Source organism: Protobothrops mucrosquamatus, unplaced genomic scaffold (genome assembly GCF_001527695.2).
Source record: "Protobothrops mucrosquamatus isolate PMUCROS unplaced genomic scaffold, P.Mucros_1.0 scaffold182, whole genome shotgun sequence".
In the NCBI taxonomy this organism is placed as follows: Eukaryota; Metazoa; Chordata; class Lepidosauria; order Squamata; family Viperidae; genus Protobothrops; species Protobothrops mucrosquamatus.
The window spans coordinates 423,865-443,131 of record NW_015386541.1 but is presented as its reverse complement, the minus strand read 5'-3'; the positions used below and the strand labels follow the sequence as shown (position 1 = coordinate 443,131).

The window sequence follows — 19,267 nt, the reverse complement described above, 5'->3', positions numbered from 1 at the left end:
AAAAGGTTTAAAATATTTACCCCAGTAGTTTTGTTATTTTGGAGGGAATATAGTCCTAAAGAAAAACATTCTGTTACTGATATCATCTGACATGCAGATCATCAGTAGAAAAATGGGAAGGGAAATTAGATTAGGTTGAGGGTTTACATATATCTTCCCTATTTGGGGTATGGTAGGAATCTTGGATAGTTTGGGATAAAACCACCTCTTGTTCTGCCAACAGCTCCATGTTCACACACCACATTTTAAGATGTTTCAATATCTGAATTTCACACTATTGACCAAAGTCAGCAATAGAGACTGATGAGGAACGAGGAGGAGAAACAAATTCCGGGATTTATCCCTTCACAGGGGAAAATACAATGTACGGAATAGTCTACACTAGAGGTCATAAGATTGTAGCATAAAAGGAGCAATCATTGGAAGAAACTGTATAGTTTTCATATGGGAAAAGATAATTAAGGATGAATGTCTATGGAGATTCTCAATCATCCAGATTATGGATGTCCTAAAGGTGCTTTTCCAAAAGGCAACTGGACTTTCTTGGGTTTTTTTGTTTGAAAGTGTTTTTGAAGAACTGAAGAAACTTCTTAGATGAGAAGGAAAACATTTTCAAAGGCAAAAAAACCCAACAACCCCCAAAGAGGGACACAGCTACAAATATTTGGTTTTTAATTGGCTTTTATTGGGGAAATGTGCTATGTTGTTTTAATATGCTGTGAGCCGCCCTGAGTCCCGTGGGGAGAAGGGCGGCATATAAGTCAATGTATTAAATTAAATTAAATTAAATTAAACCCAAGAAAGTCCAGTTGCCTTTTGGAAAAAGCACTTCTGGAATGATCATAAGGCTGGAATTCTATCTCCATTTAGCTGAGAGTAATTCCAAATGAATTCAGTGGGACCTACTTCTGTCATATTTCTATTTAAAAAAAAAAAAGCTGTTCCCTTCTCCCAAATAGGTGCCCAGTGCAGGATGAGACCTACAGATCTGGTGTTCATTGTTGACAGCTCCCGAAGTGTGCGACCCAATGAATTTAACAAAGTCAAGATTTTTGTGTCTCAGGTCATTGAGGCACTTGATGTAGGTCCTAATACAACCCGAGTTGGAGTCATCAACTATGCCAGTGCTGTCAAGAATGAATTTTCCCTAAGAACACATCAAACAAAGACCAGCCTGTTACAAGCAGTTCGCAAGATCGAACCTCTCTCCACTGGGACCATGACAGGCCTGGCTATACAGTTTGCCATCAACAGAGCATTCAGTGAAGGGGAAGGAGCCAGGGTGCGATCCCCAGAGATCAACAAGGTGAGATTATCAAGAAGCTTGATTTTGTTTTCTTCTTGTCTTGTGCTTGTTGCAGTCATTACATGAACGTAGCTCTCCCTGTCTCTCTTGTTTGCAACCTGTGTTTTCAGGAGCACTGGTGATCCCCAAAGTTCTGTAAATTTGTGGGGTACTTGGATGATTTAAAAAAAATGGTTAAAGTCTAAGGAGATTTGGCATAGTTATTAGAAATCTAATAGTTCAAATAGCACCACTTGAACACTATTGGCATTGACACATTCACCATCAGTCAATTGCAAAAGGCAGCTTTACTCAGAACAGTTTATATCCTGTGATGATTTCTGTAACACCATTAAACATCCACTTCTACTTATCCCAGGTCCTTGGGAAGGACTCAATGGGTGGACAAAAATGCCAAATCTGAACATCTGACTGACTGTGCAAAGAACCATAATAACATCTCATGTCGTCATACATGATTTCAACCATTTAACTGCAGGGCAAATGGGAAGTGTGGAAACTTAATGCTCCTGGCATGTCTGATGGCAACTAACTGTGGTCTCCAAAGAACCTATTCTTCCATCCTAGGGGCCTCATCTCCTCTCAGCAAGTTAATGAGATAGTTGCTTTTCCACTCTTATTAGCTACTAGGAAAAATGGGTAGAGTTCCGAGCTTTATGTGCACCACATCTAACAAGCCCGAGGCCTGCAGTTGAGCACTAACACCCAAGAGGAATATAAATTTATCCTTGAACAAATGCTTTCATTCCTTTTCTTTTGCCTGTTTCCCCCAACTGCTCTTCTGCTTCTCAGTTGCCTAACTGATGCTTAGTTACAATTTAGGGTAACAAGCTTTTGATGAAATGTCTCCTTATAAAGTGCTTCAGGAAGAACAAAGATTACCTTCTTCCATATGTTTCTTCCTGCTTGTCTTGGTCATTTTCTGAGGCACCACTTCAGATCCCCTGACCTCATAGAACAAGGCGCACAGCCATAAAGCCTTCATATAGTTTGGGGAATTGGTACACCTCAGCTTTGTGGGATGCTGTCAACAACTTCATCAAGCTGTGATACTCTACTGGTTAAGAAGGGAGTTGGCTGAAAGTGAGGAGCCCTTCGGAGCATATACGGTAGGTTTTAGGCATAAATGCCCTTTTCTATGAGCATTTCATTCTTGGGGGGATTTAAAGTTAGCTAAATATAGTTGAACTTCACCACCTTGAATTTCACTCACAGGTGGGCTAGAAGCTAAATATACCAGTTGCTAAAGTCAGATATTCTTTGGGGAAAGTCATAAGTCAATGATAGAAAAAAAATCTCTCTTGTGGGAAAGAGCTTGGAATACTAAATTAAAGATTCCTTTCAGGTCCTTAACATTTTTACAAAGATACCTGTTATTGCTATTGTTTTGTTGTTGTTGTGACTGTTTCTGATGCAGGGAAAAATGTTAGCTCAAACAGAAGACCCTTTCATCTTCATTAAAGGAACCTTATGGATCATGAAGACCTTTGGCCTTAAGGACAGAAATCGTAGATCACAATTTAGCTGGCATCTCATTGTTTTTAACCAAACTGAGTTTCAATTTCACAAGGTGAAAGGAACAATTCTGTTTATTCTCTTTTTCTCATAAAAGAACAGTTCGTGCAACATGATATACAGTTTCTGTTTCCAAATATTGATTCATGTCAAATCAATGTACTTGGGGAATTGGATGTCACGCTCTGATTCCTGACTACAGATGTTCATTCAACTCTTGTAAGAAACGTTTGTACATAAAGTTGTATGTGTGAAGTCTTTTTGTGGTGTTTGACTAGGAATGCCTAAAGATGGAAGCTGATTATTGCAGTTGCCCATCTGTCTTCATTCTATGTGTGGAGATCAAGACTAAATATTTGTTTATCTGGGGCAGACTCTCTTTTTTTTTTTGCTAGTCTTGGATAACCATGGTTCCTTTAGGTTCTATGTTTTAAATCTCTAATTCCTGATGAAGTCATTCTTTTCATTTGGGATCAAAGTTCAGAAACTCTGGCCTGTTTAGAATGAGCAAATCACTCAGAATCTGATCCTCTGCTTTGGCAGTCCAGGTTTGGCAGGTTCAGAATCTTCTTACTTTTTTTTAAAAAAAATAGATGGGTAGGAATTTTTATTTGCTTTTCTCAACATATGACATGGCCAAGAAATCTGTTCATGCTTCTTTGATCTCCTGAATGTTTACAGCAGTGCAAAGTGCTTCCTAGGGAGATTTCTTTCTCCGCAACATTTCTTGGACTATATAAATGAATTGCTGAAGACACAAAGGATTTGGTAGTGAAGCTCCGAAGTTGCAAATATCACAGTCTTGATTTCTTAAAATAGGAGGCAGGTATAAGAGATTTTACAGCGCCACCTATTGCTGAGATTGGCATGTTACACCATTTGGAACACACCAGTCTAATTTGGTTTGTCTAAATGGTATTTGTGTAACAATCCAGTTAAGACCGAATTCTATGTGGACATTTCATTTCTCAGTTTTCTTTATTTATTTCCATATGTTCAGCTTATGGACACCAATGCATAAGGAACTTAAAAGAAGTCTGTGTGGGCTTTAAAAGTTAACATTAGACAGAAAGAATTAGTGTAATGGTATGTGGGAAGGACCTTGGGGAACGGAAGGAAGAACCTCAGATGGCACAATAGGAATGTAAAAAAAAAAATCTCAGCCTACAGAAGGAGAGCAGGTATGGGATGCATTTCAGAAAGGACCCTCCCCAGTTTCCAAAGAGTAAAAGAAAAGAAGGAGAGAAATGTCGAGGGAGATTCTCAATCATCCAGGTCATGGTTGTCTCAAAGGTATTTTGTCAAAAGGCAACTGAACTATGTTTTTTTTTTTTTAAGGAAGAAAGAAGTTTTGCTTCTCATCCAAGAAGCTTCATCAGTTCTGACCTTCATCAGCTTCTTGGATGAGAAGCAAATGTCTTCTTCAAAGAAAAAAAAATCTTCCTCAAGAAAGAACATAATCCAGTTACCTTTTAAAAAAAAGTACCTTTGAGAAAAGGGGAGAAATGCTTTCAGTCTTGCAAGATTCTGTTAATATAACCTTAGAACAGAGTTAGTACTCCTGGCTTTGCTTCTTGTCCAGATTACCTTGAAGGGCTAACAATGAGATCCGTGTCCTTTGCAAGCCAATAGAGAGATCCCTTGCTAGCTCATTTCTTCAGCAGCCGAATGTGATTCAAAAAATATGCTGGCTGGTTGCCCTACTTTCATGCTACTCTTGCATTTTTGCCACTGAGCTTTCAAAAAAAAAAGTCCTGGCTGTAACTGAGCCTATGAATCAGGTGCATTGTATCATCTGATACTTCTACAGCAGAAGCAATGAAGATATATCTTCAAAGCAAATGATACTGTGAAACTGAATGAGGCAGCCCAACACTCGCATGGAATAAAATAAATTTGGATCACTCCTCTTTCAGATCTCTTTCTCCCCCTCTTATTTTTCTTCAGTTGATTTAATTATTAGGATGCTTCACCTTTTATTCACCTAACTTAGCCAGGCAGATGTCCAGCATTTAAAACAGCTGTAGCTGCATTTAACTCTGAACATAATAAAGCTTCAAAAGGTTGCAACCCTATTAAGAGAGGATACTTGAAAATTCAGAGAAGAGGCATAGAATAGGCTGAATGGGGGGGTAGTCAGATCTGCCTATGGCCGTGGTGGCGAACCTATGGCACGCGTGCCACAGGTGGCACGTAGAGCCCTCTCTGTGGGCACGCGCATCATCACCCCAGTTCTAGGCCTTCAGCTGGGTTTTATAAAACCTTTTCGCTTTAGGCCTCCGCTGCTGTGTGCAAAAAAAAAAGAGAAAAGTTTCAATCAATCAATCAATTTCAACTTCTCGAGCGGAAAAAAAGATCTTGCAAAGTTTGATTGATTGATTGAACTTTTTAGTCCCACCTAGTCTGCCATTACTACTGCAGCCACACTCACCCAATGGGCCACGCCCACCCAATGGGCCAGACCCACCCGGCACCCAATGATACATAAGTGGGTTTTGAGTTGCAGTTTGGGCACTCGGTCTCTAAAAGGTTCGCCATCACTGGCCTATTGGCCTTTTTGGATGTGCTGGTTAGCCGCCAACCTGATGGGACCTTGCATATAAAGGTATACCGCAAACCAACTCATACCAACAGAACCCTCCATTATAAAAGTAATCATCCGGTGGCCCACAAAATTAGCTGTGTCAGAACACTATTCAAACGTGCGGACTCACATTGCAGCACAGCCAGGACCAAAACCAAGGAAAGAAACCATCTCTACCAGACCTGTAAGTATAATGGTTATCCAATTGAATTCATTAGGCGATACAGCAGATCACACAGGCCCCGTGAAGACTTGCAAGCCAACAGGGTGACAATGCAAGCCTTACGTGTTTCCCTCCCATACATTAATAGCGTGTCCGAGGCAACAGCCAGATTACTGGCCTCCTTTAATGTAAAAGTGGCCCACAAGCCAGATCAGACCTTACGTGCCAGGATCATGCACCCCAAGGATCCACTCCCCAATGAGGAAAAGTCCTCGGTAGTGTATAGGATCAAGTGCAAGGATTGTCCCTGCAACTATGTTGGGGAGACTACCAAAAGGTTAAAAACTAGAGTGCATGAGCACGCACTGGCAATCAAAAGATGTGAACAATATTCACAGGTGTGGACCCACATGGCCAATTATGGCCACGAGTTCAATCTTGCCAATGTGCAGACTATGTCCAGGAACACCACCAAAGGGGGCCGCCTACTTAAGGAGGCCTGGCTTTCCGACAGCGATTCTATCAACCGTCACATAGAACTTTACCCAGCATACCAAACGCTCAAGACATGGGAGGGACAACATTACAACATACAATGAAGGCAATCTCCCCACCCCCTACAAGATCAGAAGGATGGAGTGATGTAGGGGATAATCTGTCTACTAAACAATGAACTCACAACACACCTGATAAGCAGAACAGAGGGGGGAGTGAGAAATGCGCCCCATAGACATCCCAAGCACACACACTTCAACCCACCCCACAACGAGAGGAGAAAGGAGCGACGAACGTGGATGGCTGGATGACGGTCCGCAAGATATTTGCACACATACCACGATTTCCATGAGTGAGATGAGAGCAGCGATGCACCCCACTGGCGACCTCACAGCGGACGGCTGCGAGCGATTGATGGAATGCCAGCCCTTGGGAGCCTGCACGCGGGCAAGAAAGGCAAAAGAACTGGCGAATGGTGGAGCAGGTTGAATGTGCGCCCAGCGGATGCTCTAGCGACAGATGCACGGCAACGGCGAGTGGTGGGAGAGAGGAAGGACGATGGGAGCGAGCGGCTAGAGAGAGACCCCCGACACGCCTGTGTGCACTCCCGAAAAGGGATTGCACTCCCGAGTGGAGGAGGGCACATGGGAGCACGCCCATCGGAGACCTTTTGGACAAACGCCCAGACCCTCTTGACAGACTGGTTCGTGGACGGTCACACATGTGCAGGAGCGGCAAGACAGAGGAAAAAGGGAATTACGCCAAACATGCATTCCGCCGACAGCCCCACTAGGGAGGAACAGACTTGTCTTGGGATGGAGGCGAGGGGGGAGAGTGAGCGAAAGCGCCCTGTACAATTTGACAGCTGGACGCATACAAGGAAAGGGATTGGAGGGAGAAAAGGGGAAAAGAGAACAGCAACCTTGGAAACTATTAGCGTAGCAGCAAACGCGTGCCCTTTAAAAATAAAACAACTAGAGATGATGAATGGACCAATGACCAGGTCGAAAAGCCAAATGCAGAATCGACCGGTGATATAAGAGAACTCCCAGTAACCTTGCTTTTATGCTCTGACGATGTTGGCAGTGTTGGATGACGAAAGCTTAGCACTTGTATTAAACAGTTGTTGGTTTAATGCAGCGGTTCTCAACCTATGGGTCGCGACCCCATTTGGGGTTGATCGACCATTTCACGGGGGTCGCCAAGCAAGGCTGTCCGCCATTTTTTTTCCCTTTTCCGGCGGGTGCCTTACCTCCCTTGGGCTGGGCCAGCTGGTGGTCGGCCTGCTCTGTCTCTGCCGCTTGCCAGCTACGCCTCGGCCGGCGCAGGGGGCGGAACCACGCATGCGCGGTGCTCCCGGGCAGGGAAAGTCCTCGACTTACGACGGTTGGGTAGCCCTCGACTTACGACCGGTTTAGTCCTCGACTTACGACCGGTTTAGTCCTCGACTTATGACCGGTTGGGTAGCCCTTGACTTACGACCGGTTTAGTCCTTGACTTACGACCGGTTTAGTCCTCGACTTATGACCGGCATTAAAAAGGTTGAGAACCACTGGTTTAATGTTATCCTGGTGTTCGAACTTATTTATTTTTGTCATATATAGTCTTTAATCACATTAAAAATATGAATCCTGGGTGTGTGCATGTTAGAAAAACAAAGAATCGAACACCAGGATGAAAGTATAAACAAGACTGTTTAATATACAGGAGCAGGAGTGGCTGGCTATATAAGTAAACTCCCGGATCCCTTACTTTCACTCTGATGACATCGGCAGTTTGGCCGACGAAAGCTAAGTGGTTTGTACATTAAACAGTCTTGTTTATACTTCCATCCTGGTGTTCGATTCTTTCTTTGTTTTTCTAACACACACACACATACACATACACACACATATATATCTGTGAAATATTAGGAAACAATCCTTCATTTGGAGATTCAGATACCTAGATGAAATTTATCTAGATGAAAATGAAAATGTTTAAAGAACAGAAGAGAAAAGACAGAAAGGAATTTTAAGATGAGGAATAATTGTACCTGATTCTGACCAGAAAAATCAAATTATGAGTCTTTTAGAGGAAAAAATTAAGAATCAAAGAACTACTTTGTTACCCTTCCAACTCTGTCATTCATTCATTCATTCATTCATTCATTCATTCATTCATTCATTCATTCATGTATATGGCTCTCTCTCCTAGCAATCATGCAGCACTGTTTTGTATTATTGCTCATCACTTTGAAGGCCCAGATACATTCTCTCCTTTGATGATGTACTCTGGGGATCCTTCCTCATGCCAAAGTGCCTTTTAATGAAGAAGTAAAATATTATTACAATATCTAGGGGATAGGATCCTTTGTTTCTCATTGTGGTTGAGATAGCTGAAGATGAGTTATTAATCTCACTTGGTGCAATAAACACCATTGGAGGAGGTTACACATTCCCCCATCCCAACTTTTGCTGGACCAGTTGGAAAAATCAATGAAGTCTTCATTGTCTCATTCCCAGGTTGCTATCGTAGTGACTGATGGTCACCCCCAGGATGGGGTGAAAGATGTATCAGCCAGGGCAAGAGCTCTTGGCATCGAAATCTTTGCCATTGGTGTGGGCCGTGTCGACATGCATACGTTGCGACAGATAGCCAGTCAGCCCTTGGATGACCATGTGGATTATGTTGAAAATTATAGTGTCATTGAGAGGCTGACCAAAAAGTTTCAGGAAGCTTTCTGCGGTAAGTCTGAAACTTTCCTGAAGGAAACACCTACAAGAAATTGTCCTTTCCCAACTACAAGATGTTCCTGTGTATTTCATTGTTAAAAATAAGCATATGGTTAGAAATAACTAGGAAGCAAAGAGAATTCTAATGAGGCATTTTATAAGTAGCTTAGTTTATAGTAGCTCACCCAGCCCTAATACTGTACTATGGTCAAAAATTGTGGGTGATACTATCCTGAAATATATGCAGCATTCTTGGCATCTGTAGAGAAGATGCTTGTCTTTGCCCAGTCCTGATATTCTTTGGGTGTCCCATCCAAATACTCACTATATCTGTTCCTACTTAGCTTTGGAGATCAGCCCAGTTCTATCACCTGTAAGCCTAATGAAATATACTGAACTATACTGTAAAGTGCCTTTTGCCTAGGTACTGGAGGCTAATGCTCCTCTTTTTTTTGTTCAGGAGTCTCCAAGGATGCATATGGCTCATGGGCTATTAAGTAGTGGTCCTGGTTAAAAAGCTTACGAAGAAAGGAACATTCTTATAATGTTATAAGCTCAAATGTTGATTCCAGGAGATCTGAACTGCTAATGTTTCTAGGTGATCTGCTCAAGAAGAATGATACCATAAGCTAAAATCAAAGCTGCTTGTTTACTGTGTTTATTATTTTATTATTTTACAGTTGTGTCAGATTTGTGTGCCACCAGAGACCATGATTGCCAGCAGATTTGTGTCAGTACAGGAGCTTCGTATGCCTGTGCTTGTGAAGTGGGTTTCACTATTAACAGTGATGGGAAGACCTGCAGTGGTAAATAATTTTTGTTTAAAATTTTGTAAAGGGAACCAAAGTTGATTCAAAGTCATGGAAATCCATGCCCAATTCACAATATGTGAAATATCTCATTCTTTTGAGGAAAAGAAAGCCAAGAAAGCCACTCTGAAAAACAGCCAAGGAAAACAAAGAACACATTTTCAGACATGAATCTTAGCTTCTGAATTTCTCTTGTCTAGTCTAGTATATAGTACAGTAGTGTATTGTTGTATACTACAATGTATAGTAGAGTAACCCATTCTTGAAAATAGAGGCCAAAGCAGAAATTATAGTGCTTAAACATAATGACTTATTTGCTGCTTGTAGTGAGAACACCACACTCCAAACATACCGATCTGGCTCAAAATAGTTTTTAAAGTTTTTAATGAAGTGTTGCCATTTAAATGGAAGAAGTGATTCCCCCCCCCAGCAGTGGCTTTCTTCCCATTTTCTGTTTTTCACTTTCCTACAGTGTGTAATGGAGGAACTGCCACGGACCTCGTCTTTCTGATAGATGGGTCAAAGAGCATTAGGCCTGAGAACTTTGAGTTGGTGAAGAGATTCATTAACCAGATTGTGGATTCTATGGAGGTGTCAGATAAAAAGACTCAGGTGGGCCTGGTCCAGTACTCCAGCTCAATCAAGCAGGAGTTCCCACTGGGGCAATACAAGAACAAGAAGGATATCAAAGCAGCAGTGAGAAAGACGACATATATGGAAAAGGGCACCATGACTGGCCAGGCTTTGAAATACCTCATAAACAATTCCTTTGCCATCTCTAGTGGAGCAAGGCCTGGTGTCCCTAAGGTGGCCATTGTATTTACTGATGGGCGCTCCCAAGATTACATCAACGATGCAGCCAAGAAAGCTAAAGAATTAGGTAAGCATTTGGAAATTAGGACCATAGTTTGATGAGAGCTCAGTTAACCTGATTGCTTAATCTCATAAATCGATAACATTGTATTATGAGGGGACCTTGGTGCTCTCTGAGCTTGGTTGTTTGTGGCACTGATGATATTACCTAGTTTGGGTAATGAAACATCTGAAAGAAAACAACCAAGCTCAGAGAGCACCATTTCAACCCTGAGCTGCAAATATTCTCCTTTATTGGTACATTGTATTATATCAACAAGGATTATATTTCTACAGTAGTATATTCCATTATCTCTTCTGGGGTTTATCAACCCACACTCTTCCATTGCATCCAACTCATGCAACTATGATTCCATAATGTTTACAAAGCTAGATGTGAACTCGACAAAGTCAGGAGATACATACCAAAGCCATTTGCCTGATGCAATACTGTAAAATCATTGTCAGAAGATAAGGTGATGGCCCCTGGAGAGAAACAATCCAGATGAAAGCTTTTTATTTGTAATCCCTCTACGTTTTCCAGGCTTTTAAAAAAATCTTTACATACAGTACACACCCACACAATGCCTTTTGATCAATAATGCTTTTATTGTGTTTTCATGAACATGGCTCAAGACACAAGTGATTAGCTCTTATTTGTTTCAGGATACAAGATGTTTGCTGTTGGAGTGGGCAATGCCATTGAAGATGAACTCAAGGCAATTGCCTCTGAACCAGTGTCAGAGCATTACTTCTATACAGCTGATTTCAGAACCATCAGTCAAATTGGAAAGAAGCTGCAGACTAAAATATGTGTCGGTAGGTGAAGTTGTGCCTAGATTATTAATAATGTGACACTGGAATTTGGGGGGTTTGACAAATAATTGCAGATTCCATTTATATAATGACCAAGGTAATGTCTACAGAGATTCTCAGTCATCCAGGTCATGGTTGTCCCAAAGGTGCTTTTTCTAAAGGCAACTGGACTTTGTTTTTCCTTGAAGATGTTTCGCTTCTCATCCAAGAAGCTTCTTCAGAACTGAGGAAGCTTCTTGGATGAGAAGGGAAATATCTTCAAGGAAAAACGAAGTCCAGTTGCCTTTTGAAAAAGCAACTTTAGGGTGACTAAGGTAATGGCTCCTCTACTATTTAGTCTTGATTTTTCTAGGAATCATTATGATCATGATAGTATCCGGCATTATCGATACCATTGTCTCCACAAGTTTGTATTTTTCCCCCAAGTTTTTTATTAATTTTACAATATTACATTTACATATTTGAAAAGTAGCGTGGCGGCTGAGCACAGTAATTCCATTACATTTGAATATCATCAGTACAAATCTCAAAGTATTACAACAACTAATTCCCTTTCTTTCCCCCATAATATCTACTGTCATATTCGAACCAATACAGTTCTTATTCTATCAATCAAACAAAAAGTACCTTTCTAATATTTATCAATAATCTTCAGTCTATACATATCTTAATTAATTTAACATTCCACCTTTTAGACAATAACCTAGTAAGTTTTTCTTAATTTTAATTTCCCATTGATATTTAAGTTTAACGTTTAATCTTTATCATTTCCAGATTTTAAATGATCCCAATTTCTAAGTCTCCTATCTCACATTTGGGGCTAATATTTTTTTTTCTTCCTTCTACTTCCTTCCTTTCTTCCTTTCCAGAAAGAGAAAAAAAAATTAAAAATAAATCCCTAACATTTATACCACAAACCCATATACAAATTTAATTATTAGTACTTATACTTTTAAATTTTACTTAACCTTTGTCTCAACTCATAACAATGTCTTAAATTCAAATCTTAGTTATTTGTAGACATTCAGATTTTTAGCCAATCAGTGACCTGATGGTTAGTTTTCCTTTAATATTTTAATTTAACATTTAATATTTATTTTTTCCAAATTTTTAATTAAACACAATTTCATTATCCCGATTACTCATACATTCTAATATTTAAAATACACACCTTATATATAAATTCTACCATCTATCTTACCCATCTAATGACAATATAATATTCTTATTTCAACATTTCTAGATTTTATATAACCAAAATTTTCTTTATCTCAAATCGTTACAATGTCTTGTGTTCAGAATACATATTCTATCTATTTAGATATATTCTATTTTAGATCTCATATATAGATCAGAACCCCAATCTTTTTCAATCTTATTCTAGCTTTTTTCCTCTGCCAGGTCATTTTTCGTATTTTTGCCTTTAAATCATCAAAAAAATCTCCTTGTATTGTTGTGGCTATTGTTTGATGTTGATAAGAACGTCCAGTTGATGTTTTCTTTAGAGGACTAGTTGATTTAGCCGGTAGTCTCTTTATTTTTCCAGTTCGGTGCAGTTGTCCCGAAGTATTTATCTTCTCTTTCATCTGTTTTTCTTGTTTATCTTCAAATTCCTTCTGGTTTATAAGAAAAGTCCTTCTCTTGTTCTCTATTATCAGTTTCTTTTTTGTGTTTTCTGTTGTCTGTATTTGTTGAGTATCTAAGTCTTCTGTCATAACATTTGGTTGTTTCACTTTCTCTATAGAATTCTGTATAGGTAATTCTTTGGTTGAAGTCATAGTTTGAGTTTGTATATCCAGAGCTTGCATACGTAGAGTTTGGATCATTGCTTTTAACATACAAAGAATTTGTTCCTGTACTTCCTCCGTAGAAGAAATCCTTTCCTGTTCTCCTTCCATTCCAGTATATTAAACTGAAGAAAAAGAAACTGACAGTCAGAAAGTTTACCAAATGGGAAGCTGAGCTGAGTTTTGCAGATGGTGTTTCAAGGTTATTTTATATCTTATCTATTTTTTGCAGATGGTGTTTCAAGGTTATTTTATATCTTATCTATTTCAAAGCTGTCAACAAGTCTCTTAGAGAATAGTAAGTTACGTCTTAGAGTTAGTTGGATCTTTTTAGGTTCTCCCCCCCTCTATTTTAAGGGGGGAAAAACCCCAAATCTTCAATAGTAATTAGAGTAAAAATCAAAGAAGAAATATATATAGAGAGAGTAGAAAGTTGCAAATCTTATAATCCACCAATTTTAGGAAATAGGATTCCAATTAAGATCTCAGTATTTTTCTAACGTATTAAACTCCCAAGTGGTTGATAGCTGCTGTTTCTGGAGGGAGGGCTAGAATCCCCCTTCCCTCACCACAGGGGGGAAAGTACTTTAGCAGCTTATGAAGGTAATTAAGTAGTTAGGCTGTAAGAGAAGCAAACCTCACCCAATCCTGTCCACGCTGCTTTGAAGTTGCCAGATGGTAGTGTGACTTCGGCTGTTAGCAGCCTAGGGACGAGCCATATTTCTATGGCCGGTCCTTTCATCCGCCAGTTTGGAGGAATCGCCTGCTCTGATGGGAGAGTTGCTGCTCTCCCGGGATCCAGCGAAAGCCCCTCCTTGCTGGTTGCCTCTTTGGGGCAACTTTCGGCCCTTTTCAGGGCCCCCCAGCGATGCAAAATTGAACGGGGGAGAGAGAGCAAGTCTCCCAACCGTCCATGGCAGCTGTGTGATGAACCGGAAGTCCCATTTATATATATTCTATTTTAGATCTCATGTATAGATCAAAACCCCAATCTTTTTCAATCTTATTCTAGCTTTTTTTCTCTGCCAGGTCATTTTTCGTATCTTTGCCTTTAAATCATCAAAAAATCTCCTTGTATTGTTGTGGCTATTGTTTGATGTTGATAAGAGCATCCAGTTGATGTTTTCTTAAGAGGACTAGTTGATTTAGCTGGTAGTCTCCTTGTTTTTCCAGTTCAATGCAGTTGTCCCGAAGTATATAAGAAAAGTCCTTTCCTTGTTCTCTATTATCAGTTTCTTTTTTATGTTTTCCATTGTCTGTATTTGTTGAGTATCTAAGTCTTCTGTGACAGCATTTAGTTGTTTCAATTTCTCTATAGAATTCTGTATAGATAATTCTTTGGTTGAAGTCATAGTATGAGTTTGCATATCCAGACTTATACTTAAAGTTTAGATCATCGCTTTTAACATACAAATAATTTGTTCTTGTACTTCCTCTGTAGAAGAAATCCATTCCTGTTCTTCTTCCATTGTAGTATATTAAACTAAAAGAAAAAGAAACTTACAGTCAGAAAGTCCACCAAATGGGGAGCTGAGCTGTTTTTTGCAGATGGTGTTTCAAGGTTGCTTTATATCTTATCTATTTTCAAAGCTGTCAACAAGTCTCTTGAAGAATAGCAGGTTACATCTCAGAGTTAGCTGGATCTTTTTAGTCCCCCCCCTCTATTTTAAGGGGAAAAACCCCCAAATCTTCAATAGTAATTAGAGTGAACATCAGAGAAAAAAAATATAGAGAGTAGAAAGTTACAAATCTTGTAATCCACCAATTTTAGGAAATAGAATTCCAATTAGGATCCCAGTATTTTTCCAACGTTTTAAACTCCCGTGGTTAATTGCTGCTGTTTCTGGAGGGAGGGCTAGAATCCCCCTTCCCTCACCACAGGGGGGAAAGTACTTTAGCAGCTTATGCAGGTAATTAAGTAGTTAGGCTGTAAGAGAGGCAAACCTCACCCAGTCCTGTCCACGCTGCTTTGTCCACGTGACGTTCGGCCCTTTTCAGGGCCCCCCAGCGATGCGAAATTGAATGGGGAGAGAGAGCAAGTCTCCCAGTCGTCCATGGCGGCTGCATGACGAACCGGAAGCCACAAGTTTGTAAATTAGTATCTTCAAGGATCATGCCTCCTGTGGGTTCTCCATCACCTGATGGGTGGCTATTACAGAGAAGGTTTCTTAGTGGTGGGCCTTCATGGAATATACCCATTCCAAAGTGCTTCACATGATCTTATTATATTGTTATCACCCTCGCTCCTTGTGGACCCATCTATGCATTAAGATCTTCAAGCAGAGGCTTCCTGCTGGTCCACAATTACTATAGCTCTCACTGGACTGATAGTACCATATCCCACTGAGAATCATATGTGTACAACTCATCTCTCATGATGGCTGCATGGAACTGCCAATGCCTTTACTGTATCAACAATGTGTCAAAGGAAGAGGTTGGGAACTTTTAACAGAATAACAGAAAGACAGAGTTAAAAGTTCCTTGAAGGGCATCTAGTCCAACCCCCTGCTCAAGCAGGAGACCCTATACCATTTCAGAAAATGGTTGTCCAGTCTCTTCTTAAAAGCTTCTAGTGATGGAGCACCTACAACTTCTGGAGGCAAGTTGTTCCACGGATTGTCCTAAATGTTAGAAAATTTCTCCTTAGTTCTAGGCTGGTTCTCTCCTTGATTAGTTTCCATCCATTGCTTCTTGTCCTGCCTTCAGGTATTTTGGAAAAGAGGCTGACCCCCTCCTTAGATATTGGAACACTGCTATCATATCACCCCAGTCCTTCTTTTCATTAAACTAGATATACTTTTCATTGTTTTAAAAAGGGGTTAGGAGTAGAAGTTAGTATGAGAAATCTATGGAAGTCAAATTGTTTTCTTAAAACAAACACACACACATACATTTCTTCCAAATGATCCAAAATTGTACTCCTGAAATTTAGTTGCCAAATGACAGAATTTCAGCAATACCATTTGAGACTCTTTGAAAGAAAATTGGTTTGAATAGGCTTCTTGGTCCTAATGCACCTTTACTTTTGAAGAACTAAGATACACAAATTGTGCTGCTGAGAATTAGTTATTGCTGAATTTCAGTGATGCAATGTGGCAATCTTACGGCTAAAAATAGAGAGCTCTGAAACTGCTTGCAGTCTACAATCACAGGTTGCCTGTCTGTGGACTAGATAAAATATGCTTCATAAGCTTTCAACATTTCAAAATACTCAACCAGGAAGACCTTCTTCTGATATTTTATTTACTGAACCACTTTGTCTTGTCTCTTCAGAGGAAGATCCATGTGAATGTGAAGCTATTGTCAAATTCCAGAGAAAGGTAGACAATCTCATAAAGGCATTGACACGAAAACATATCCTTTGGGGGCCAATTGGAATAAAGTGCTTTAGGACACCTTTTTGGCTTGAGGTGATTATGGAAAGCACAAACCTGATTTATACTAGGTGATGCACTTGTCCACCTGCTTGAGATTTGAAGAGGAGGATATTTATGGTTCTTCCTAAGCAATGAAAAATGAGCTAATGCTGCATGTGTTGTCTGGGATTATTTTATGTAGCTATTGATCTTACTTCAAAAGTAACTCTCTACCCACAGTGCACACACTATTCTTCATATCTTCTGCTGGGATAGATAGATAGATAGATAAATAGATAGGTAGGTAGGTAGGTAGGTGGGTAGGTGGGTAGGTAGGTAGGTAGGTAGGTAGGTAGGTAGGTAGGTAGGTAGATAGATAGATAGATAGATAGATAGATAGATAGATAGATAGATAGATAGATAGATAGATAGATAGATAGATATAGATAAAGAGAGAGAGAGATGGACAGGTAAGTAGAGATAGATTGAGATATTCTATTCTACTCTACTCTACTCTACTCTATTCTATTCTATATGGATGGATATGTAGACAGATGATAGATGGTAGGTAGGTAGGTAGGTAGGTAAGTAGGCAGATAGATAGATAGATAGATAGATAGATAGATAGATAGATAGATAGATAGATAGATAGATAGATAGATAGATAGATAGATAGATAGATAGATAGATAGATGTGGTGGTGTGGTGTGGTTTGAGGGAAAATGATACTGGAGAATGGGGAGGTCAGAAAGGCCTTTCCCATTTTTTGCTTAAGTGACTTCTACTCGTGGCAGCCTTTAGAACCATGAACAAATCATTCTTAAAAGAATGTGACTTTCAACAGAGATTGAATGTTCATCCTTGGATTATATTCAGGGATATTTAAAATCTCTGGGAACAGCAGCAGAATCTTGATGGTGATGGAGATACATGTGAGCAAAACATTTTCTGGAGAACTGATATTTCTATTTTGCTTAGAACAGTGTTTCTCAACCTCGGCAACTTTCAAATGTGTGAACTTCAACTCTGATACTGGCTAATGAATTCTGGGAGGTGAAGTCTGTACATCTTAAAATTGCTGAGGTTGACTTATAACTGTATCCAACAACTTTGTTTTTGCTTATTTTTGTTCTTTGTACAGTATTTCAATGAATTTTATTCAGTCCATCTCATTCAATTGAAACCACTGAAAATATATTAATCTTCTTTCTGTGTATGTTATTCCTTAAGTCTTGCTCACTGGAAGCTGTATCAAAAAAGCTTGCCATTCTAGAAAACAAGATCACTGTTTAAAAAGTTGGATACTGTGGCTCCTCCCAACTTAAAATGAATGTACCAGATGACTTCTGCGGATGCAGTTGGATATGTCTTTCTGATGTCTTACCCAAAATGTCTTTGGGAAATGAAAAAGTTGAATCTTTGTTATATAAACCATAGCAAAAGCTTATATGTTCTTGTTTATTGAATGTCACTAAACTTTCCTTACCTCACAGAATATGCATGCATTAATTATCTGGAGAATTGTTTTAACCAAACCTTAATATATACATTTATTATATTTTAATGCATTGTTTTGCAAGTTCTATGGATGCTAATTGGGATTTTCTGGGTGTGTGTGTCCATTGTGTGTTTATTTTTTAAGGAACGTAATTTGATTTATGTGATTTTGAATATTATGGGGCTTTTTTTAAACGGTAAATATTTATGAATTACTTACAAGTAGATGAAAGAAATATATAATAATTGTTCAGACACGTTAGAATACGATGCATTTGCTACACATCTGGAAAAAGGTGAGTTTTGATATCTAATAACAATAGTAACAAGAACAATAATAATAAAGACTGACTTTTCTATTCCTAGCAGCATAACCCCTGGTTTTAAAAGGCCACATCTGAAGTTTTCTATAGTGAATTCATCTATGAATGTAATGACAATGTTATCAGTTATGCTGCTATCATTAGCTTCTACAGGGATAGCTTCTAATGTACCAAGCATATTCATAGTGTGTAATAAGAGTCAAGACAGTAGCCAGTATGGTGTGCTCGAAGCGCCATACTTTTGTATGTGTGATACACATGAAATATGATGTATCTTCAATTACATGGCTGGGCTGTCATCTTGATTTTTTATTGACCACAGCCTGCAGACATTCCTGAATATTATTACTGATTACATGCTAGATGAATATGATCTCTATTTAGATCAGGGGTCTTCAGACTTGGCCCTTTTATGACTTGTGGACTTCATCTCCCAGAATTCCTCAGCCAGGCGTGCCTGGCTGAGGAATTCTGGGAGTCGAAGTCCACAAATCATAAAAAGGCCAAGTTTGAAGACCCCTGATTTAGATGGTACTGTATCTACAGGCCAGTCTAAGCCCACCCGGGGATATGATCATTCCTGTTGCCTTTAGAAGACTAAAAATCAGGTCTCAAGCTCTGCTATCTATCTTGCATCTGTTTATCACCACTGCACCCCTTCCAGTGTGAGCACAAGTGATTGAAATTGAGTTCAGTTTTTTTTCTTTCAAAGAGTTTGTATCAAAATATTTATACTTGAGGATACATAAATCTTTTTTTCAAAAATATCATGCTAAATGAATGTTGTTTTGTGTGAGAAAATAAAAGTCACTGAAGAGTTAACAACTAGGTTTTGTGGCTTTTGCTGATCGTCTCTCTCTTCTTCATATCTTAATCTTATTTTTCTGATTAAAAATTTAAAAGGATTCCAAATATATATATGTCTTGAGTGTTTTTTTGATGCACCCTGTCGGCCCAAATATGGGAGGAGGAAAACACTCAAGACATATCTCCTCCCCTGTCTTCCCTCCCTGATACAGCTGACAAAGTGGGAAAGAGCCTGTGGCCTAG

At 39.4% G+C, this 19,267-nt stretch overlaps 1 protein-coding gene across 1 annotated transcript; it reads left to right on the top strand.

Moving 5' to 3' along the window:
• Positions 1 to 959: 959 nt before the first annotated feature.
• On the top strand, positions 960 to 17,690 carry MATN1 (matrilin 1; the record flags this gene model as incomplete). Its single annotated transcript, XM_015813696.1, has 7 exons — positions 960 to 1,306; positions 8,568 to 8,790; positions 9,458 to 9,583; positions 10,059 to 10,466; positions 11,105 to 11,257; positions 16,315 to 16,395; positions 17,638 to 17,690. Coding segments are annotated over 7 exons (1,391 nt in total), but the record flags the coding sequence as incomplete, so codon positions are not given.
• Between the last annotated feature and the right edge of the window lie 1,577 nt (positions 17,691 to 19,267).